The sequence below is a fragment of the Trachurus trachurus genome, assembly GCF_905171665.1.
Source record: "Trachurus trachurus genome assembly, chromosome: 1".
Lineage (NCBI taxonomy): Eukaryota > Metazoa > Chordata > Actinopteri > Carangiformes > Carangidae > Trachurus > Trachurus trachurus.
The window spans coordinates 8816876-8841551 of NC_139891.1; the positions used below are offsets into that span (position 1 = coordinate 8816876).

Consider the following 24676-nt stretch of genomic DNA (forward strand, 5'->3'; position numbering starts at 1 on the left):
CTTCAACATTTTGGCAAATTAGCCCATTGCCATAATCCCTATAGTCATAGCAGTAGATTTGTAACCTTTAATTGTCTGTGCAAGCTATTTTGAGAACGGCGGAGCAGAGCCGCGAGCTGCTCAGAGCTACGCTACGGAGGCTAATGAGATTTCTTGGTTTTCCTCATCAAACTCATCAATTACACAATCCAACAACTCCAAAACGCTCTGGTGGACAAGTTGTGACCTGCACATTCACCAAGCTATGCGATAACGGAACATTATGAGACGGAGTTGTTTTCGAGGCAAATGCAGAGACTGCTTGCTGGAAAAACTGCCCCAGACGGGAACGCGCATCAGCGGTTTTGCATGAATTTACGTTGAAAATGAATGAAGTCTTGAGAGGAAAAGGGGGAGAAATGGAAGAAGCAACAAACAGTTTACTGTGTGACTGCTACAGGAATAGTCAGTGAAATTGGATTTGCGCTGTTGCAGCTAATCAATAAACTGAGTACTAATAGCTGCCACCCATTGAGTCCAACACTGTATAGCGTGTAAATGTCATATCCTCTCATAATGGGCACAGGAAGAGGTGAAGACAATGCTGGCGGCGGCGCTTTGTCCTATTCATTGTAGACAATGCTTTGAAAATGTGATCAATATTCTTGACAAGTCTAACCCAGGATGTGATATTTACATTTTGTCTTAACGTCACAAATATGATCTGTTTTTCATCAAATGCAAATGCACTGGAACAGGTTGACATTTTGGGTTTCTTGCCCAGGGTTAAATGGCATGGAGCATAAATAAAAAGCCACCAGCCATATGTTGGCTCAGCTTAACACAAAGACTAGAGACACAGGGTGAACAAGAATGACTTTAGATAGATAATTACCATGGTAAATGTGAAGCTACATCCAGCATCTGTGATTACATACAGTAGCTTGTTATAAAGACCAACCATCCAAGACTCCAGAAAAGGATGTTTTGTCACCTTTAGACAGAGCCAGGCTAATCAATTAGGCCACAGCTTTGTTTACAGTTTAGCTTGTCTAGCTTTTGTAGGCTTATAATTAGCTTTTTATTCAAACAGACCCAAAAGTGGTATGAATTGTCACATCTTACTCTTGGCAAGGAGGCTAATTCCCCCAAAGGTCAATCTGTTCCTTAGATATTGGTCAGTTTGTGTTGTATGTTTCAGGGGTCACTGCAGGTGAAAATGGAGAGCTAAACATTGTTGATGAGACAGCAAAGCATTTATTTTTTTCTCAGAATATAGTATGCTGGGTTTCTAATTTGCCTGCCAAAGTTCATGGAAACCGAAGGGGATATGGCTACTGTTAGCATAAAAAACTTGATCTGTGACTCATCCTGGAGAATATGAACACTGGAGACCACAGCTGACATACAGTTAAGGGGTGCCGCTGATGTAGATACTCTGACCCTTTTCTATTGTTGCTTACTGCTGTTGATGTCTGTTCAGTAGATTTCCACAAGAGGAACAGTCATAGCACAGAAAGAGGCTGTATATGTAATGAAAACAGAGAAACAATTGGAGCTGAAGCCACACAAGTAGCTCAAATAGTTTAAAAAAAGAAAAAAAGAAGTGAAATTGTGCTGACTAATATTGAAAAGTGAAGGTGTGACTGTTTGCTTTTCTCATCCTATCATAGGATTTTCTTTTTTTTTTCTCTTTTCTTTTTTAAAATCACCAGTGTAGTATTTTGGTCGAATCGAGTGTCTTTTTCTTTGTGGTCTGTGCCTCTCTGCTGAATATGATTCATTCCCCTTTGAAGGATGTACATACATGCTCAGTGTACATGACTATTTTGCGAAAAATAAATGAGAAATGTACTGATTTGCTGGCATCCGAGTGGCTGACATGCTACCATTCCTGCTACAATTCACTAAAAATGCACATGATGCTTTGACTCACCAAAAGTTGTCGGACCATCATCATCTATCTGTTGAAACAACGCTGCTGCTGTTGAGCAAACCGGACAAAGAGTGTGATGACAGCTTGTCATTTGATGTGCTGGTTAATCAGAGCATGTGATTCTCATATTCTTGTCCACATATCTGTAATGCTAAAAAAAAATTTGGGAAAAAAAAAAACTTTTTCGGGCCAAGAGTTAAATGAAAAGACTGGCAAAAATGTGTTTATTTTCGAATTGTGTGTGTGTGGCAAGCTATTTCGGAGGCCAGGTACACAGATGTATAAGGCCAAGTTTCAGTCTACTTTGAAAAGTTGTTCTACAAGCACCCAGTGCTGATAGGTTAACCTGAGCTGAGATATGAGAACATGTAACACAATGTTCAACCAGCAGCAGCTCAGCAACCTCCCTCATTTCCCAGAAGGAATGAATGACTGAGATAGACCAAGTCAGGGGGGGATCCAATCTACTTACTGATATTAGTCAGGACGTTTGGTGGCTTATACACACACACACACACACACACCATGGTGCTCAGCAGAGTGATGACATGCTCAAATTGGTCAAATCTAATCTCAGGCTCCACTACACACAGACAGACAGCTGTTGGTGGCTGGAATTGCACCCCTCCGTGTCACCCCGTACGAATACATACACACCAGTGTGTATAGACCCTTCAATTCGCAGACAGGCTGAGAGCTGACAGGGCCGGTGTCCCCTGCAGCAGACTATCCTACTGTTGCTCCCCCTCTTTTTCCTTGTCCTGAGATGGAGCAGACCACCTGGGTTGTGTGATGGGAGGAGGGAGGGGGTGGGGTGGGGTAGGGGGGTTATGCAATCCCGGTGAATAATGTTTGCTCTGTTTGGTGGCACTGTAGGTGCCAGGTCAGCTGGAAGAGATCTCGGTGGACTTTGTGCAGTTAGTGTAATGTAAAGACCACACACCTGCCCCTCCTGTGAGATCTATATGGCCGTGTAGATAGAATACTGGCCCGCACGCACACACACCCTTCTGGTCTTCAGGTGGGGGCCTGTGTTAGTTCACACAGTCCGAGTACCGACCGTGTGTGCCCTCATACCTCACTGTGACTGAGTGATCACACATTCTGTAGAGTCAGCCTCAGATACTGTTTATCTATCTCTGTGCTTTGCATGCTAAACAATCAATATAAGCCCAAATCATTATTATTATCCATCCATGCATACGCTCAACCAGAAGTCATTATTTATATTAAGAAAAAAAAAGTTTTGTATAATGGGAATTGTATTTATTTCATCAACATTAATACCACTCAAGCATATACAATGGAAGCAGCTTGTTTGAGCCTTTCATCTAATTTCCCAAATGTGGATCTACTCCTTTAAATTTGACTCCAGGAAATCCAATAATATTTGCCTCTCTGGCCAAAAACCTTAAAGGAATAGTTCAACATTTTGGCAAATTGGCCCATTGCCATAATCTCTATAGTTTTAGGAGTAGGTTCGTTACCTTTAATTGTCGGTGCAAGCTATTTTTAGAACGGCGGAGCAGAGCCATGAGCTACACTACGGAGGCTAATGGGATTTCTGATTTCCCTCATCAAACTCATCAAGTACACAATCCAATTACTCCAAAACGCTCTGGTGGACAAGTTGTGACCTGCACATTCACCATGCTATGAGAAAATAACGGAACGGTTACAAGACAGAGTTGTTTTCGAGGTTGCTGAAAAGCTGCCCCCGTTTTGCATGAATTTACCTCGAAAACAACTCTGCCTCATAATGTTCCATTATTATCTCAGCGTGGTGGACGAAAGCGTTTTGGAGTTGTTGGATTGTGTATTTGATGTGGGAAACCAAGAAATTCCATGAGCCTCCGTAGCGTAGCTCTGAGCAGCTCGCGACTCTGCTCCGCCGCTCTAAAAATAGCTTGCACTGACAATTAAAGGTAACGAACCTACTCCTAAAACTATAAGGATTATAGCAATGGGCCAATTTGCCAAATGCTGTGATGGAACTTTTAATAACCTACAGAGTCTAATTTGATAAATACATTTTCTGTTCTGTTCAGCTCAAATGACTTGTCGGCATCATGCAACCAAAATGACACATCTCTCCAGTAAGAGGCCAAGGCGGAGCCAATCTGTGCTTTTCATCATGACAAACATGTTGATTAGTATTCTTCCCTCACTGTCCTAATACTGGTGTCTTCATCTGTGTGTGATTTATGTCTTAAATCATTTTTAGATCTCCACCCCCCACCCCCCTTATAAAAGCAAAAATCTCAATTTTCCATTGGACCCATCTGTTGCAGACATCAACCACGTCCTCTTCTCTGACTTAATCCACTGGGATGGAAGTGTGTACGTGTGTGTGTGTGTGTGTGTGTGGGATGATAAAACATTGTTAATCTGGTTTCAGAGTGACTGGAGCATATAATCTCATTTACTCCTTCACCCCACCTCCCTCCTATCTTAATAATAGAACAGTAAAGTACATTCACAGTTATTCATAGTGCATCATCTTGGCTCATGAGGGGATTGATTGGGAAAGGAGGTTAATAAAGGAGGTTAGGAGGTCAATAGATGCTGCTGTTGATGATACAAAAGGGACAAAACAAAATCAAGCATTGTGAAGTCATGTGTGCTGTCATTGTGTATGCACTAGTTGAAGCAGACTGCACAAAATGACAAGTGAAATGAATTGAACTGGATGAATGTTTTTCTTCCCAAACAAAGAGAAACATTTTAGTGCGTGAACTCACTAAAACTCAGATTTCATTACCTGTGAGGATGTGTGTGAAGGTCAGATTAACACATAGAAAGGGGCTCACCTCTGCACTGACGTGTCCTGATGATGAGTACTTGAAAGCTGCAGCAAAGCCAGACAACTCATCACCATTTACAGCTTTAGAGAAGCAGCTGCATGCGAGGCGCTGACTGCATCCGCCCCGTGCTACGGGGTCCAAAAATAGACTGGGACTAAGTTAGTCCAACAAAGTGCTTAAAGTCTGCACATGTGGAACAGCAGAGGGAAAAGGGACAGGTGGAAGGAAGGAAGGACAAAAGATACTGGTAATCAATGTGAAGCCAAAAAAGACAATGTGGTAATATAACAGGAAATGGGAATTCAGAATCCCATAAAAACATGGCTTAGACTAGAAAGAGCCTGGTTCTGTCCAAAGGCAACACAATCTGCCTACCAGCACCAGCTTAGAGACACTACGGGACATTATTCCCTTAATAGTGTGACTCCATGTTGACAGGTGGTCAGGGATATTCTCATTGGTGTAAAATCTCATTTATACCACAGCTTTTCTCAATGAATAAATTATCTTTCTTCACAGCATTGCAAGCAACTGCTGTTTTTTTTATTTTTTATTTTGTCCTGTACTGCTTTCCTCCAGGTTGACATTAAGTATAATGTTTTATATGTCCATTCCTTTTCGCAGTTAGCAGAGCAATAAGGTGTGGAGAAGGTAGCATGTGTGACAGAGATTGAGTGTGTGTCTGCGCCCTGCCCCACCACTGCAGTGGGTGTATTTAATGTGTTTGAAGAGCCATATTTTACGTGTTTGCACTGCATGCCCTAAGGGACACAAATAGGCTGCTGATGTGTGTGGGGGGCCGTGGCGGAAACATTTCATCATTTGATCATCATCACTCCTTCTCCTGTCTCAACTCAGAGCTCTAAGCGAGCTTATCTTTTTTCTTCTTCTTCTTTGTGAACCATTAACAGCCACGTGTCCGTCTACCTTCAGTACTGTATCTCCATTCATCCATCCACAGTGTCTATCCTACCGTCCATCCCTCTGTCTTTCCTCTCCCTGAGGCTACATGTGCACTGTAAATTTCAGTAAGCACATTCATCCGATGACTTACTGCATAGTGCGAAGGTAGTATGGGAGTCTAGTATATGGTGTTTACGCCGCAGAGCCACAGTGTTCCATCTTCAGAGATCTGGATGTACTGCGCTGCTCCCATCAAGTGTCAGCAGGATAAGACTCTGTTGCGTGTTCGCAGGAAGCCGACAGATCAGCGTTGGCAAAACTCAAAGATGTTTATTACACTGTAGTATGTCTGGGTGCGCTTTCAGCATAAAACATGTCTTTATAAATAATTACAGGAAAGATACAACATTAATTCAAGGTTGTGCAGAGAGATTCAGCTTTCAGTTACATTTAATATTCCTTTTTGTCCTTGAATAAAAACTTAATCATCCAACTGGCACAAGAGAGCAGAGCCTTTTGATATCCAATAGTCACTGGGCCGCTGGGAGGGAAGCATTACCGTCACAACAAAATTAGTTGAGTGACCTGTAGGAAGATAGAAATGAAGCCTCATGAAGAATCAGACAGTCCTCTATTGAGGTCATCGACTGAGCCACATTCTAATGCTTCTGTCTGCTGGGTCAGTGTAACAGCTTTCAGATAAAATGCTGCTGAATTTGAACATTTTTAATTGTACACTAAACCAGTCTGTAATAAAGGTAGGTCAGAGTCTGGATCCAGTACGTACCAGTGGTGGACAGAGTCCCGGCTCTGGCTGAGGTCTTGTACAGAGGAGCGTGGTAGAGTTCAGGCTCGGGCTCGTAGTTCCGCTGCGGCTCAAAGTGCACCACCGGCAGCATGGCGTTCATCACTCGAGGTAGCGCGTCCTCAATCACCATGTTTTCGTCGTCCCAGCGACTGGCATCCATGAACATCCCGTGTACCAGCACGCCATCCTGCGGCTCTGGTAACTTGTACCCCAAAAAATCAGATGCAGCAGTGATGAGTTAAAGGAGAATTCCGGTCATTTTTGACCCCTAAATCGTTTTACTGATGGTCACCCAGTGACGCGACTAAAATGCAGGCAAACCGGAGTTACACCATGGCTACCCGGCGCTAGGGATAGCGACAACGCTAACCCATGGGGGCAATTCTTTCAACCACAACAAACACTCAAAAAACAATCAAATATCTATGGTATCTGGAATCCTTATGACACACCACTGAACTCATGTAGTGTACAGTATACTGTAAACAGTATAAAATTTGTGTTTTTGCATGTAGTCACTCGCCTCAGATAGCCTAACTCTGAAACGTCCTGGAAAGACATTACTATCCGATCGCAGAGCGCCTGCTCTCCGCGCCACAGAAACAAACACTTTTTCCTTGTTGCGATGATTTCTTTACAAGAATGAACGGTCGAGCAGTGCAGTGGTAATGTCCAAAATATCTCTGTCATAAGGATTCCAGTCATGTACCATAGATATTTGATTGTTTTTTGAGTGTTTGTTGTGGTTGAAAAAATTGCCCCCATATAGTTTAGCGTTGTGGCTATCCCTAGGGCCAGGTAGCCATGGTGTAACTCCGGTTTGCCTGCATCAATTTTAGTCGCGTTTTTTGCTCCCCCCAACACTGGGTGACCATCAGGACAACGATTTAGGGGTCAAAATGGCTGGAATTCTCCTTTAAACATTCATATTCACACAGTTATCAGCCTTTTTTGTTAGAATTCATCATTGTGGCTTGTGTTCCCTTGATGAGCACGGTGGTGCTTTGGTTCCTTTTCCACTCATGAATACTCTCACCCTGTCATCGCTCCTGGTTGTTACTGTGCCAACAAAAAACACAACTTTTTCTTTGGCTTCTACATAATCTTTATACAGCCCAATATCCATGAGCTTCAGGGATTTAATTTTCATTAACAGAGTCATTTATGAGATTCTCAATAAACTCTCAGCCAGAAAGGGAATGCATCTAGTTCCAGAAATGTCAAACTATTCCAAGAAGTAAAAGTTATAGTTCATGAACTCTAATTAAGTTGAGAAGAGATCTGAGAAGTATTTTCAAGTTTGAGAAGTAGAAAAACCTGTAATAACGAACTTCAACAGCATTCAGAGAAGAACATACACTGAATCACTGTTTTTTAGAGACACTGGGGGACTTAATAATGGTACTCTGTTCTGTCATGGCACTAGAAAAGCATCCACATTCTTCTGCATAACTACAAAGTTACAATCAAAATGTCAAAATGGTTGAAAAGGACACAAAGAGCAGGGATTATAACGTTTGCAGTGAGAATTTGAATTTGAGGTGAGCTGGGAAACCTTCAGCTGCAACTGTGTCTGCATAGCGCTGAGTTCAAGTTACTTCTGTTATTAGCCATAACAATCCTATATTACCCTTCATTATATGGTATTGGATCAACAAGAGCATCACAGTCGAGACACAACCTGTCCACTCCAGTACCTCAGCATCCATGTCCAGTTGAGCGTTGCTGGGCAGCGTTTGTGTAGCCTCACATACTGCTTGCTGGTCCCTGTACGCTGGCACCATGTTGAAGCGGAAGTTGAGCTCATCGATGGGTAAATTGTACTGCCTTGCATGATTCTGCAGCACCCCTGCAGACCAGAAACACACATCTCATTATGTTGTTTTGCAAGATGCATCACATTCATATGGTAGCTAGAGGAGATTATCATGCCTACTGTACTTGAAGGAATGATCACAGTGATATAAGGATATAGAGTGAACAGTTCAGCAAGTGGAAGATTAAATGATCTCCAAAAGGCATAAAGTTAAACATGAAACACTCTTTTGCAGTATTCTAAGCAATATCAGTGTATTATTTTAGTTTTCTAGGGGCGAAACATCAGTGAAGGATGGCATCCAGCTGAGGACCCTGCAGCTGGTACCTAGGCACTGGCGGAGGTGCAACAAGCAGAAATGCTAAGCAGGTATTACCACCAACCTGTTAATTAAAAAAAAATGTTCTACAACTTTAGAGTGAAAAAGGGAAACAAAGCAGCAGCCTGTAAAAGAATGGGAAACCCAGGAGACTTGAGCTCTCAGATAACTTTGACCAAGGTATCAGACAAGATATTTACTATTTACACACTGTGATAGTTTTCAAAGGGGGGCTACTAGATACTAACTATGCAGGGTGGTCAACCCCTTGCTGCAGCCCTTTTCCTTTTTGTCATTTTGAAAATGTAAAAGAAGACAATAAAAAAAAGTTATATTGTTTAAAATGTAAAGGGAATGTGCATCTGTAACTTTATCCCTTTTGGACATCATTTCATCTTCCACATGCTCCACATTTCCATTTTGACCAGGGGTGCCCAAATTTTGCATGCCACTGTAGTGTATAGAGCAGCTTGAAAGGGATATTTCAACATTTTGGCAAATTTGGCATAATCCCTATAGTCTTAGCAGTAGGTACGTTACCTTCAATTGTCGGTGCAAGCTGTTTTTTGATCAGCAGGGCAGATATACAAGCTGCTCAGCAAACCCTACAGAGGCTTATGGTATTTCCGGGTTTCCCTCATCAAACTCATCAAATACACAATCCAACAACTCCTAATCGCTCTGGTGGACAAGTTGGGACCTGAACATTCACCACGCTATGAGATAATAATGGAACATTATGAGACAGAGTTGTTTTCGGGGCAAATGCGTAATTCTGACATGACTGCTCGGCAGAGTGACTTCAAAAGCGAAAATAGTTCCAAGAATTTGCTTTGTGTGTCGTAATGTTACATAATTATACGTTATTATTTAATAGTGTGGTGAATGTGCAGGTCACAACTTGTCCACCAGAGCGTTTTGGAGTTATTGGATTGTGTATTTGATGAGTCTGATGAGGGAAACCCGAAAATACCATATGCCTCTGTAGGGTTAGCTGAGCAGCTTGTATATCTGCCCTGATGATCAAAAAACAGCTTGCACCAGCAATTAAAGGTAACGAACCTACTGCTATGACTATAGGGGTTATGGCACTGGGCAAATCTGCCAAAAATGTTGAAATATCCCTTTAAAATGTGCCCTACTGCTGAGGTTCATAGAAACATGGAGGATGTTTTGGTGCTTGTGTTGTACCTGTCAGGAAGCCCTGAGGGAAGAAAAATCCTGAGACCCAGAAAGATTTAGGCTGACCACGTTCAATCCAAGTCTAGTAAGAGAGAAGTTGCGAGAGACAAGAGAGGGAGAGATGTAAATAAAATTCTAGTATCTTTAAATAGCAAAGCTTTTTTCATGGTTGTGTTCAGCGTTAAACAAGCCACGCTGCATTACATCTGTCCTGCTACTTATGGGACCTGAAAGTGACTCAGTGACTCAACTTGTACTGGCGGAGTGAGACGGATTCTCTCTCCTGAGGTAGTGAACATGTGCAGTCTGACTCAGCGGCTAGCCGTCATCCCTTTATGAACCAATCCAACTCTCCCCCCCTCCCCACCCCTGTTTGTCGCGTTTGTGTGTGAGAGAGTGAGTTTCAGTGATTTTGCAACACACATGTTCAAACCAGTCTTACGGAAGAACAGCTTAAGTCAGGGGTGATGAACCAAAGAAGAGAGTGTATGGGGAAACGAGAGAGAGTGGGGGAGAGAGAGAGAGAGAGAGAGAGAGAGAGAGAGAGAAATTGTGCCTAAGGGAAGAACACACAAATAACTGTATTATTGGTGTTTTCAATTTAATGTGATGATACACAAAAAGTCATATTTCTACTCATCTTCGATTATGTTATTTCTCTTTCTTTTGAACAACCCATTTGTACGATTCAGTGTGTGTTTGTGTGAATACCTGGATGAAGGAGGTCCTGAAAGCCAGGTCTCTGACCCAGGAAGCCAGGGTTTTGAGAGAAGGATAGGCAGAGTTGGTCCAGTGGGTTGGGACCTGATTGTTTAAGAAGCTTGTGTAGATGCGGTCCATCTCTTCTGACATAACCACCAGACCTGCTATGGCCTTCTTCAGAGTGACGAGAGACAGCTGGTAAACACAATAAGAAGAACCACACATTAGGGAAGGTAGTGAGAAAACAAGAGGATCTCCAAACAATACTCTCTATTTCTGATATACACAAATTGCTTCCTATGATGAAATTATATATACAATTCATTCATGATATGATTTTGTGTGATATGTCACCCTCAGCACTTTCAGCAGTTTGTTAAATCGGTCTGTTTCCTGCCCCAGCACGGTTGTGAGGGAGTTGAGGCGGCCATTTGCATCTCGTTCGAACAGAGCCTCCACTGCTGCATCCATGTCGACGCGCTCTGCACACAGACAGACAAAAAGACGGGAATGGACACAGTGATGAGATGTTTTTATGATGCTACACGTTCACAACACTGGATAAAATGTACAGTATGTGGGTGTGGGTCTGTGTGTGGTTGCCTGTACCAGGTAGTTTGTCCAGTATAGATTCAGCCAGCTCGCAGACTATGTCATCATTACTTTTAGCTCCGTGTTGGGCTGAAGAGCGCGGATTTACATCCATTATGGTGTTGATTAGAGTCAGGGTTTCATTGCGCTGTGGAGAGAGAATCACACACACGCACATACACATATAACTGTACAGTCCTCATTTATTGACATTTTTCCATTGCAATCTTCAGAAGACTAGAAATGCTTTTATAACTGGCAATAAACTGCAGGAGCAACTCCACCTTCAATCATAAATACGCCCATAAATAATGACATCTACTGAATAAACTGACATAATCAGCACATCACTCCTGCAAAACACAAACAAATAACACATCCATCTATCCATCCATCCATCCATCCATCCATCCATCCATCCATCCATCCATCCATCCATCCATCCATCCATCCATCCATCCATCCATCCATCCATCCATCCATCCATCCATCCATCCATCCATCCATCCATCCATCCATCCATCCATCCATCCATCCATCCATCCATCCATCCATCCATCCATCCATCCATCCATCCATCCATCCATCCATCCATCCTCTTCTGCGTCTATGGGGTCGGGGGTCACAGTGGCAGGAAACAGAGGGCTCCAGGTATCCGTCTCTCTCCTGCAACACCAGGTAGGATGTGTAGGCTGTGCTAGTGTGTTGTCCCTGTAGCTCTGGGCCTGCCCCAGGGTCTCCTCCCAACTGGACATGTCCAGAAGACCTCCGAAGGGGGGTGCCCAGAAGGCATCTTTATCAGATGCCTGAAGGAGCAGCGACTCTACTCTGAGCTTCCTGCAGACCTCCTCACTTTATCTGTATGGCAGATAGGAGTCCATCTAGTCCACAGAAGCAACCCTCTCACCTACAGATAAAGGTCTCTCTCTTCCCTTGGTTTGGTTCAACGTTTGGTTTTCTTCCCACATTCACACAATACACATGACTAGGGGTATTACTCTTATTATTTCAGCATTGCTCCTCACCTGGAAGGCCAGGTTGGCATTTTCATGCATGCCAAAGATCTCAGGATCATCTATGATTGGAAGACTCTCAATATACTTCTTATATCGGTCCAGTTCATCTGACTCTGGGGCGTAGTAGATACCTTAACACAAACAAAAATACAATAATATATAAGTACAGTATTTGGCCTGTAAAAAAAAAAAAAAAAAAACGTTTGCATTTTCTGAATGAGTATTTTGTCCATGTGCTGGATATGGATTTGCAGTGAGAGAGGGGGAGAGCTCAAATTGAAACGTACCTGAGGCGGAGTAGATGTAACGATCTTCCAGAGTTTTGGGGGAAAGGAAGCCTTTGAGGACTGTCCTGAGGCAGCGCTGATCCCAGGCATCTGTCACTCTACCTCCATATGTGATCTCACCTGGGGACACAGACACCAAAACATAACATAATGTTAAATCAGCTCTATGGGCACGGCACAGCTGTGTAACTTCAAAGTGATTGTTTAAATTTTTCATCTACTTGCGCATGTGCAACCAGTAAATCTTTTTTCTTCTTCTTTAAATCAGTGGTTAACCATGGAAGGGTTAAGGCGACTCAAAGAATTTGGAATCTGCCACTGCAGGTGGCAGGCCAATTTTTGTGAATGAAACGAAAATGTGAATATTTACATTGCAAGTCAATTTATGGTGTGGGCCCCTAAATGTTCTGCTTGCCCTCCTAACATTTTAAGTTAGGGGCCACTGTGCTCCTAGTAAAAAAAAAGTTAATCTGGAGCCCTGAAAGGTTGTGTGTGGTAGGAGACTCTGAAGTGAAGTGAGTATGAAGTGAAATGTCTAAGTAAAAGGAGATCAGGTGAAGAAGTGTAGAGTACAGCAGGAGAGGAGGTGATCTCAGAAGGGATGGGTGGTTGGTTGGATTGGTGGAAGACAGAGAGAGACGACCCAGTATTTCATAGCTTTTTTTCCACCATCAGGGAACCACAGATGAGAACAGACATGATAAAACACACAAAATAAATTACTTTGAATATTAATTGTGTCATTTGAAAATGGGCGAATGACTATCAAGTAAACAATGCCAGAATAAAGCCAAGCTGAAATATTATTTCCAGGATACATTCGTAGAACTACTGAGTATGAGACCGCCAAGTGTGTTTTTTTGTTTGTTTGTTTGTTTTTTTGTTTGTTTGTTCCTCCTGTCCTTCTCCCCTCTTCTTCTCAGGGCAAGTTGACATTGCAGCTTGTACCTCATACCTTGCACTAAAGACGCAAAACAGCTATTTTTGATGCCTGCTTTTTTCTCCCTCTCTCAGGGAAAACTATTGACGTACCTATTTATTATTTATTTATCATATTTATTTATGCTACATTTACCCTTTCAACCCACAGCACATTTCTGTATGAGTTACTCATGAAATGCAATTCATAGAAATGACAGAGAGCAGGTGCACTGGACAGTCTACATAGGAGTGATCAAACTGACAAATCTAAGATCGTAGCTTTACAGTTTTTTCGTCTTCACTCACACAACCATGTAAAAAGGCACAACTACTAGCGTGACTAACTGTCACACATTTTCATGTGGCTCTCAAGGGACCAAAGGATGGTTTCAAATTTCAATAGTGTTGTCTCCATGTCTTTGACACACTCATGTAATAATGTACAGCAGAGAGATTCAAACATAGGCGTACATGAGCAATGACACAAGGATTGGTGAGGGGACAGGACTTGTGATGGCTGGAAGGTATACCACGCAGGAAGATAATTTTGAAATTATATTCAACATTTAGCTATTCAACAGTAAAAATACATACTTTCTGTAAAGAGCCATACAGTTACATAAGACCATGAGCAGAGGAGGGGATAATCAGACACATCTCTGCTGAAGCTCTTAATAAGCTGCGGGCGTGGTAAAGCAGCAGAACAGAAGAACTGCTCCTTCTAAAAGAGGAAAGGCAATATCATGCTTGGTTTGAGCCCAAATTCTTTCCCTCGTCGTGTGTGCGTGTAGCTTTGGCTCACGAGGACCGTTAGAATTAAGGATTAAACTAATAACACTGTAGTGTGATAATAACAATGAGAGACATCAATTAGATGTGGCGTGCTCCACTGAGACTGAACGCAGCACAATATCATTTGGAGGTGTAATTGAAAACCAGATTAGGGAAATAAATGAACTTGAGATACTAGGGATATGAGGGGTTCTGTTAATGGAAGGGATCCCTCCTCTTCTTCATAATAACTTTTGAAGATATCTCTTATGTTGGATAAACAACATTAGACTGATGTAATTAAATTCAACTGAAACTTCATTAGTGTCTGTATGGGTGCCCAGGATATAGGAAAATAAGATTACATTTCATGACTGAAAATGTATCATTATTGCAATTATTAGTAAGAATTAACACGGAAAATATAATAAAATACATTTAAATTCTAAAGCAGGTTCTTATTGTGTTATGATGATAAATTGGTGATGTTCAAATTGCTAACAATGAAAACTATGTCAGTGTTTTAATTCTAAGAAATTGAAATATAAATCAGATTTTTCTGTTTAATAATGCCAGGATTTATAAAAAGGAGATAAAAAGTCAGCTGCCAATTTATGAAACACATTTGGATAAAACTTGCAGTTTAATACGAGTCCTGCATAAATCACAAAAGCTATGAAGCTGAAACTGTTTTAGAGCAGGGTTAATCTACGTCTGTATCACTGAGAGGCAATACAGTACAGCCATTGTGAATCTGGTTTTCCTTTAAACCCACAGTAAAGAGGAAGAGAGCTGTGAAATGTTGATGAGTGAGAGTTCAATGAACAAATGGCCACAGCTGCAGAACTGATCTCATGCTACAGAACTGCCCTGTTTGGTGTTATCAACAAATATTATGCTTTAACTTCTTTATCCGCAACTTGAAATGTGTATGTTGTTTATACAGCAATGAAACTCCTAAAGCTGGGAAATCTCAATCTCTTTTAAATGACGTCATAATTAATGTATGAATCTGTGAGTCATGACCATACAGTCTATGGTTATGGCCCAAAAAATGTGTTTTGTGAGGTCACAGTGAGCTTTTACCTTTAACCACCATTTCTCATCAGTTCATTCTTGGCTGCAAATGTACGTTACCCCGCTTACAACTATTGTAATAAGATAACAACATGCATAACAACATAACAACAATGGACAGACAGATGGACAACCTGCATAAAAGTATGATGTGTTTAGACTAACCTGCATAGGATGTACATACCAGCCTATGTGCAGTTATTTATAATTGCAGGCAGACTTAGGAAGGCTTCCCTACCAGTGATGTAGATGAGAGCGTCCCAAGGGACGATGCTGTCTTTGCAGTAGAGGTTGAGGTTGAGCAGAGCACACTCCCTGTCACTGTCGTTAAACTCATAGCGGATGTTCCAGCCCAGAGGGCCAAACTTCTTCCTCTCCTAAGACAGAGGCAGACGAGACATACCAAGAATGACAAGCATTCACCATGCAAACACACACAACAGCATGCAGCAACCAAGGAAAAAACATATCCAGGCACACAGAGCAGAAATGATCAAGAGGTTTTGAGAAATGGTGTACTGTGTGAACTAACCTGGATGATCGCATGGAAAAAGCAGACTCCAAAGACCATCTTCCTCCAGTCACGTCCCAGAACGTGGTCTTCAAAGAAACTGTTGGAGATCTCCGTGAAGGCCCGTCGCATGTTGGCTCTCAGGCCTTTGGGAGGCTCATTGGTCACCTGGAAATGACAAAGCATAGGCATACAGTACAAGGCTTGATGCTGCAGACCAAAAGAAGTCCTGCTCAGGTTGTCAGAGATCCTGCAGGGCAGGGCTATTCAACTATATTTTTGCGGAGGCCAATTTCGTTGGAGGGCTGTGGTCTGTGGGCTGGTCATTCTTCTGAGCTACCTTCTGTTACCATTTCATCAACAGCAGCAATGTTGGGCAAATTACTCTTGAAAAGTAATTAGATTACCGGTGGTACTGATTACTCCTCTTAAAAATAGGCTAATCATTTTACAGTTCTTATTAATTTATTTCAAAATTAATTAGTGAGATTACTAGTTACAGTAGGCTACTAGTTACTCAGTTCCCCAAAAAAAAAAAAAAGAGCTAAACAAGTACTTATGTGCGGTGAGAGGAGCGGAGAAGACCATGGAGGTCAGGCGGAGCGGGCCGACACTGTGTAGCCCAGGACGGGTAGTGGGAGAGAGGAGGAGAGAGACTGGGCTGGAGCATCAAGTGAATATAGAGCACCAGAATCGTAGATGGTTAGGCGGGGACTGGGAGCAGGACGGGTGTGTGGGTAAGAGGAGCGGAGAGGACCATGGAGATCAAGGGGAGCAGACAGAACTCTGAAACATGTTTACACTTCTGGCCAGACTCTCTCTGGTCTGCTGTAGGCAGTGTGTTGTGCCGCAAGTGTTGTAAAATGGGCATGTACAGTTTTTAGGAGCGTCAAACATTTTTTGGGGCAAAAATATTGCACAATTTCTCCACTTTTTCTTTGCTCTTCACTTTTAAAGCAGAAGTAAGCGGTCCGGTCGTTTTGGCTAACTTCCTGTCAGCCGATGGAGTTAGCAGTCCCCGCCCTCGTCCCTATGTCACCACATTCAGGCGCATCCCTTGGCTGCACACACAGAGAGGACCGCCCCTTTATGCCGTTCTCTCTCCTCATTGGATAAAGGTTGTAGGATACAAGGAAAGTTTTCTCCTCGGCTTACAGCAGAGCAGAGTGACTGACAGACCCGTGTTTCAGACCAAACACTCTATATAAGTGATTGCTGTCGGAAGATATAACTATTTAAGACTTATATTAACACCAACATTTCGCTTACTTCTGCTTTAATAGTAAATAGGTTTATGAAAAATAAAAAATAAATATATACAACTTGTAAGGACTGTTTTTATTTTTCATGATTTTATGATAATGATTATTCTTTTATTATTCTTTTTTTTTATTTGGCTGATGGGCCGGGGGCCGGTCTGACTGACTGGCAGGCCCAGGGGCCGCTAGTTGAATAGCCCTGCTGTAGGTTCTATGATACTTGTAGCTCCCTCATGGAAACCTCAGTATAATTCCCACTCATCAGATTTGTTTCTAACACTGAAAGCTGGATAATCAACTGACAAAGCCTGACGATTGCAAATCCCTAAATATGGTTCAAATCATAATGTAATGAGTGAAAAACCAGTTAATTCATATTTTACTGATTCTAGCAGTGACTGCAAAGTGCATAAACAGTAGACGATGCATACTAGGAGGCAAACAAAAAGATTCACTAACAAATCATTGAATATACTTTATTTTACAAATGAGAGAGGGGAAAAAATAAGCAAACAGTGATCATGATTTCAGAGTAGCATTCACCATAGGGAAAAGAATTCGGGATTATTGTTGCAAATATTTGTCTAACAGTGTAAATGTTTTATAGTGTGGAAGAAACCTTGAGACGGATTAGACTCCCTTGCTAACCATTTGAATAGAGCCCTAAAGATGTCTTCACAAAATATTCTTCTAACAAACAGGAGCTGCGGTGGAGTCCTATCTACATTATAATCTATTATTCATGAAACTGTTCAGGAGTTTCACAAAAAACCACAGGGGAACTGGTAAAGGTAAGAGCGAGGTCACACACAACACCTTCACCAGAGTCAAGAAATGACCATGATACCAGCTTTATGTTCTTTTAGATAATATCCCATGTATTATAAAGCAAACTGTTGGACAGTACAAGGACAACGAAGCCTCTTGTGGTTTGATTTATCCTGTTTGTTTCTCCCTCAGATGATTGAAAACCTCCACGGTCATCATAGATCTCATTTCCAGTAAAAGAGTGTAGATCTTTGAGTACTGAAATACCACTGAATTAATGTACCAATGTGAGGATATCCCTGGATATGAAGTAATGAAGCACCTTCATGCTTCAGAACTAAAATATTTCATTAAATATTGTTTGTGTTGTGTTGTTTGTGTTATTTTCTTAATGATGTAGGAGGAAATTAACTATTTCTAGCTGTGGTTTTGTGCCAGATAATGCACAATATACACATATTCCATATTTCAACTTCCTGATTTCTGACTGACCTCTGGTATTAACAATTTAAAGGAGCTCTTCAACTTTTTTAGCAGCAAACAGCAGCTGTGGGGAAACTCAGTAACAGCTGAATGTGCAAGTTACAAGAAAAGTGTCTAACCTGTGAATTCACAGATCAGTGAATGGATGACATTTTGGGTCAAGTCAGTTTCTTTCACATAGCCCATGGAATTAATAGCATAAAAACTTTGAATAAAAAAATATTTTTTCTTCAGCACTTTTTGTGTTACCACATAACTCGACATTACTGGCTACAGAAACACTTAAAGCAGAAGTAAGCGGAATGTTTGTGTTAATATAAGTCTTAAATAGTTATATCTTCAGACGGCAATCACTTACATAGAGTTCTTGGTCCGAAACACGGGTCTGTCAGACACTCTGCTCTGCTGTAAGCCGAGGAGAAAACTTTCCTTGTATCCTACAACCTTTATCCAATGAGGAGAGAGAACGGCATAAAGGGGCGGTCCTCTCTGTGTGTGCAGCCAAAACGACCGGATCGCTTACTTCTGCTTTAATTCATGTTGTGACACTTTTTAGGAGAAAGTACCACCTCTGCCTTTTGTTCAACTAATTACAAAGCATGCATAATGTCACATAAGGAACCAATGAAAGGAAAAAGCAAATTGCATCCATTTTGCCTTTGTATGACAGTCCATTGGTCTTTTATCCAAACATACATCTACAATCCCATTGTGTAGTGCCTCAGAATACTACCCTCAGGGTTCCTTTGGTAATTAATGAGCTTTCTTTAACCCACTATCTCTAGAACACACAACAGTAGTGGATTTTAATATTAATAGTCCTTTGCACAGATAAAATATGTGTAGTATCGACTTCAAGTTTACCAAAGAAGTGTAAGAAATTATGCTCATTATGAACATTTAGAATATTTGCTTTCAAAGCGTTGTTGCTTATACTCTTCATGAAGAATAATGAAGAGGAGCTAGTGGTTGACTGCACAGAGAGAACACAGACTTAGAAAACAAACAAACTGATTTGAAGTGAATGCAATTTTTTAAGCTTGCAGAGTAGAGTCATTACCAGACAATCTTCAAATGAAATGAAGTGAGATTTTTGTGGAAGAGAGAGAGAAGAGAGCGATAGAGAAAGAGAGAGTGTGTGAGTGTGTGTGTGTGATTACCTTGACAGAGTTCTGAAGCACTGTAACAGGAAATACTTTGCTGGGCATGGAGCTGAGAAACAAACGGAAATGATCGTCGATTGATGTATCTGCACAGGAAGAAAAATGAACATCATTTACAGGCAAACACAAAGAGAGTAACTTTGTGATGGTCTCTCTAAAATGCACACATTTTTTTTTGTCAATACGTATGCTGTGAACAACTATGGAAACACAGACACAACAAAGACACCAGTCAGTCATTTCAAACTTAGAAGCTCCAAAATGTTGTGCTATAGACATTTGCTTGTAATTTAGGGTATTTTTCTTGCTTTTTTTGATGCAGTGAGATCTCAGCCACCACACGGTGCTGCACAGGACAAGTCACATGTGTCAAATTCCAAAATTCCAAAATTACTTTCACATTGCCTTGCCTCTCTTTGACACCTGTGGACATGTCACATCTCCAGCATGTAATAAAGATGCTACAGAGAAGCATGGAGTTATAGAGGGATTATTTGTTTACCAACATGGCGTATACGCACGCAACCTGACTGCAGCAAGAACCGTTTGTCGTACCTTTAAGTTTACTCTATGGATCTGGTTTACTCAAAGTGATGTTAGCTAGCGATGTTGTCAGCGTAATACAACAGTTTATCACCTAGTGATAAAAGTGTGTGTTTTATACATAGACTAGAGGTTTTATAATGGCAAAAAAAGAAAGAAAGAAAAAAACATTGTTGATCATCCTCTCAGTAGCAAGGGGCCAGTTTCCGACTGGCACAAGGCAAAGAGTCTCAGAGCATTTTAATCCTAACATTTATGAATCAGTTAACGAGCGTTGGTTATCGGTTAAAAACCAAAACGGATGCATCCCTACCTACAGCTATGTAACACACATCATGTTCTGGACATACTCTTACACGATTACAAAACTTTGTGGCTCGGAGGACTCAGGTGCTGCCTACTAGTCAAAGACAAGGGAAGAGGACGGACATGTATAAAGGCTGGAACAACTGCATCCGGACAGCAAACTGTACCTGCATGGCTGCGTGTGTAATTTACAATAATATAACGTTAATTACTCTTATCTTGCTTTCAGGCCCGGCTCTAGCCATTTTGGTGCCCTAGGCGAGATTACTCCCAGGCGCCCCCCCCCAACAATGATCAATAATGATCATAATGATAACGTAGCAGTGTGTCCCCTCTGACCCCGAGATACACAACTTGCACAACAATCAGTAAAATGTCATAAAGTAAATCCTGGGTGAAGACATGAAAAAAAATAGTCTACAGTCATGAGAATAACCTGTTGTGATGCTTGAAATGGGTATACGAAAGTCTTAGCTTCACAAAAGCAGTGGAATATACTGTATGAATAAAAGCTAATAGATACGTGTGGAAAACAAGTTAAAATGAAATTTTGTGAAATTGCTTTTTGAGCATAAATGTTATCTGTCATTCTATTTTCACCAAATGTCTCAAATGTAAAATAAAAGAAGCTCAATATTGACTTAACATTACATTTCAAACTTCATGAGATGTGTGTAGCCCTAAATGAGAAATTAGCTTTTTTCTCCAAACAAAATATCAACTAAACAGACAAAAAACACAACATTTACAATATTTAACCTATATAATGTACCCTCCATGTGTTGTCACTGTGGTGCTGTTTGAGAGGTAAAAAAAATGGTTTGAGAGCTCAGCAGGTCTGTATACAGAGCTGGAGCTGTGGCCCTGCTGTCTAAGCAGGCTGAAGTCTCAACTCACTTCTTTTTTCAATATCTTCCTCATCAAATGAGTCAAAACTTTCAGCCTCTGAAGCACCTTCATCCTCCTCACTGCTTCTCTCTCTCTCTAACGATTCTGCGGGTTCGAAGCGCTTCACAGCTGTTCTTTTGATTGACAGGTCGTCAAGGGCGGCGTAAAATGACCGAAATATAAACAAAAACATATCGAGACGGTCGCGCAAACGAGCTGGCATTTGTGCCGACTTTGAGGATTAATGCAACCAAGTATCCACACATATAATTAAAAATGTGGCGTTTCTAACAAGAAAAGGGCTTGAAAGCATTCCCACTGCAGACAGGTACCTCTGCTGTGTGTGTGACTGCGGGGAGAGCGGAGGGCAGTACCAATGGGCATGTGGGGAGAGAGGGGGGGGCGACTTAGTAAGTAATGTTGTAACATATTATATTATTACTTTTTAATAGGTATTGCTTTGCATTTAAATTAACGTGGGGTTATTTTTTGTATTAAGAAATAATAGTACCAACTAGTTATAAAAATAGTGAAAGTTACACTTTTATTTTCTTTCCCATTTGTGGCGCTGGCGCCCCCTGGATGGACGGCGCCCTTAGCATTTGCCTATACGGCCTATGCCACGGGCCGGCCCTGCTTGCTTTCCATTACTATGTAAGCTCGTCTTCAGTCACTGTTGTGAACATTTCACGACTCATACAGCTGTGCCTGCGGGCATACCCAACTTGATCACCATTCAAATCAATGTTACTAAAACATTATATTGCTCGAAATTAATCTCCAATGTACTATTTTCTCTCTTGTTTGCCTAGAAAGCGGTGCAAGTTGACGGTATTCTATTAAACTTGCACGTTTTGTTATTTTTATCAAAACAATTAGTGCAACCGACAGCCCAACAAGACATGATTGTGGCTAGAGTGACATAGACTGATAATCCCTCTATACTGGGGCCCAAGGTTTTTGTTGTGCACTCTAACCTATGAGCACCAGAAAGACTGAAATACATGTGATGTATCGAACAGAGTAATGCGATTTTGGGCAGTAATCATTTGCCCCACACTCAAGGTCAGGTAGCGATTACTTTGAACTGAATATGGTAAATCTGTCACATCAGCTTAATGAAGTTTTGAAAAATGTGTCTTAACCTTTAACTGGAAGGGTCTATTGTATAATTACAATGGGTGTGTTTAACACTATAAAGTCATAAATGTTAACAAGATTTACTATCAATCCTATATTGGGTAATGTTATTAATAAGTAAACCACTAATTTGATCATGTTTTAGCTTTATTAGCATCTACCCTTAGAGCTACAGGCTGATTTAGTGGCTGTAGCCTTTCGTTTTAATGATCCAGTGTAATTTTGTCATTTGTGTCATGTTATATTCACAAGTTTGAGATTGGAAACGTGTTTTATTCCCTGCTAAATGACATATTTCAAGTAATTAATTCATCATCTTTAAATCTTATTTTCAGGAGCAACTGTACAAAAAATGTGATGAGAAATGGGACATCCATTGTCCCACACTCAGCCCTTGTGTCTCTGTGCCAACGCCACCATACCTGGCTCTGTAAAGGTCTTGATGAGCTCCTCCATGGCTAACATCCAAGAAACAGCCAGATGGCAGTTCTGCAGAAAGATCCAGTTGCCACTCTTCAGTGCTGCGAGGATCAACTTCTCAGCTATAGGCCCCTGGCCTTGACCCAAGGAGATGGACTCAACTCTGAGAGAAATTATGAGGTACAATGATCAGGAAATCCATTTTTTTCCCCCATAAAATCCATTCTGTTCTTGGCTCCTGGTAAAATATTACTACTGCAAAGATAAGATGCTTTACAATCCACCCTTCAGCTATTCTGTGTGTTTATTCTTTCTTTTTTTTCCTACCTGTCAAGACATCCTCTCTCTTTTGCAAAACGCTGGAAGGCGCCCATGGGGTCTGATCCTGTGCTGAGAATGAAAATCAGCGGGGTGGTCGGGGACATGTCGTTGTAAAGGTTAGCCAGGTCAACGGGAGGGTTTTCGGCAAACTGCTTCCCCAAGCTGACAATCACAAACTCTGTTGCTGCAAACACCACCTGGAGGGAGAGGAAGGTAGGACAGCACAACAAAGAGGATGTGACAAAGGACAAGGTAAGACAGCACAGTGTCAGGGAATCAACTCAAAGGACATACACATAAAAAAGTAGGCAGATTATTTAAAATGTGGACATCACTGCAGAGATGGAAAACACTTTTTTTTTGTAAATTTTCCAAGGGTGTAAAGGGCAGAAGAATGTTTCAGCATAGTCCTGGTGAGGAATACAGTCCAACATATGTAATTGGAGAAATCTTTGTTGGGGTTAAAAAATCAAATTAAATCAAGTGTCACTGGAAACACCATTCTTTGGATTTGAAATTCCTTCTGTGATCCAGCGAATCTGTAAATAAACAATCAATTTCCAAAACCTTAATGAATATTGAATCTATAGAGAAGGATATGGCCCACCTTCTCTTCCATGAAGCTCTTGATAAGGATCAACTTCTGGAAGGCGCCCAACCTCTCATTCCAGTAACCTCTGATGCTGCCCTTCTTCATCTCTCTGGACTCTCCCAGAGGAGGTAACTCTGACACGTAGTCATCCCACGTCTCTGGATTAAGAGATGCTTGAACAAGTCCTAAAAAAAGAGACAACATTTTAAAGGTGTTCAGAAATGGCCGTTTGTCCTGTTTGTCGCGCCTCCTTCCACGAGTTTCCATGAGTTGCCGCACGACTTTACCCGAGTAAGGAAAACAAATTTGATTGGTCGTTATCGAGCAGGCGGGATATTCAATGTTTGGGGCGGGACTGAGCTCGGTGTGTATATGTGTGTGTATGCGAGTGTGTTTAGCTAACATAGCTAACTGTTAGCTAGTAGGCTTGCTACGTTATATAGCTTGCTAACTTAGCTAGCGACTCGGCTAAGTGATGGACCACAGCGATCCGGAGGAGGAGAGTGGAGTAGGGACGGAGTTTCACCCCGGATTTACTCGAAAATAGATTTTTGCACAAAGTTTGGGCTACATCGTCTGATAGATCAGCTATTACACTAATGTTAAGACCCATAGTGGGCTCAAATTCAATTTTCTTTTCTGAATACCTTTAATGCTACAGAAATCTGAGGGAATTTCCGAGATTTGTCTAGTACAGATTTTCCGACAATATGATAATGAATGATTAGAATAGTGAAGCCTGACAGTGAGAAATGTCGCTTTTTATCACCGTCAAACATTCTATTTCTTAAATCTATCACAACAGCATTAAATACATTAATACAATGACTGTTGCTGGATCTGACAGAATAACAAAGAGGTTGAGTTACCCAGGCTGATGTGGATATGGGTTCTTGTGATTTCCTCGCAGATGCCCTTGAAGCAAGGCAGTGTGTCCTCCAGGTCACAACAGGTCCGCCAGTAAAAATCACTTAGCCATGGCACATCTGGCCGCTCTGCGTAGTCCTGGAAGATAGGGAAATACACAAGGGGAACATTACAACAATAAAGGGGGGAGCTGGGGAAAAAGGTGGAGGACACACTTGAATAGAGAGGCGCCACTGAAGAATAAAAATCATGACTATAAAAGGGTAAAGTGAATATGATGCACAGCAGGGAGAGGACAGGGGG

General features: G+C 41.5%; 1 protein-coding gene across 1 annotated transcript in view; it reads right to left on the reverse strand.

Moving 5' to 3' along the window:
- Positions 1 to 6103: 6103 nt before the first annotated feature.
- The window catches only part of dnah6 (dynein, axonemal, heavy chain 6), a gene marked incomplete at both ends in the record, with an annotated part of 64523 nt that continues 45950 nt past the window's right edge, over positions 6104 to 24676 (reverse strand). The window contains 16 exons of the mRNA XM_083982107.1: positions 6104 to 6207; positions 6410 to 6632; positions 8128 to 8279; positions 9757 to 9829; positions 10459 to 10644; positions 10804 to 10931; positions 11059 to 11188; positions 12066 to 12187; positions 12344 to 12463; positions 15351 to 15489; positions 15645 to 15791; positions 19294 to 19382; positions 22596 to 22756; positions 22921 to 23111; positions 23522 to 23691; positions 24376 to 24511. Of these exons, the coding sequence (XP_083838233.1) occupies positions 6104 to 6207; positions 6410 to 6632; positions 8128 to 8279; positions 9757 to 9829; positions 10459 to 10644; positions 10804 to 10931; positions 11059 to 11188; positions 12066 to 12187; positions 12344 to 12463; positions 15351 to 15489; positions 15645 to 15791; positions 19294 to 19382; positions 22596 to 22756; positions 22921 to 23111; positions 23522 to 23691; positions 24376 to 24511 (2271 nt within the window). The remainder of the gene's footprint in view (positions 6208 to 6409; positions 6633 to 8127; positions 8280 to 9756; positions 9830 to 10458; positions 10645 to 10803; positions 10932 to 11058; positions 11189 to 12065; positions 12188 to 12343; positions 12464 to 15350; positions 15490 to 15644; positions 15792 to 19293; positions 19383 to 22595; positions 22757 to 22920; positions 23112 to 23521; positions 23692 to 24375; positions 24512 to 24676) is intronic.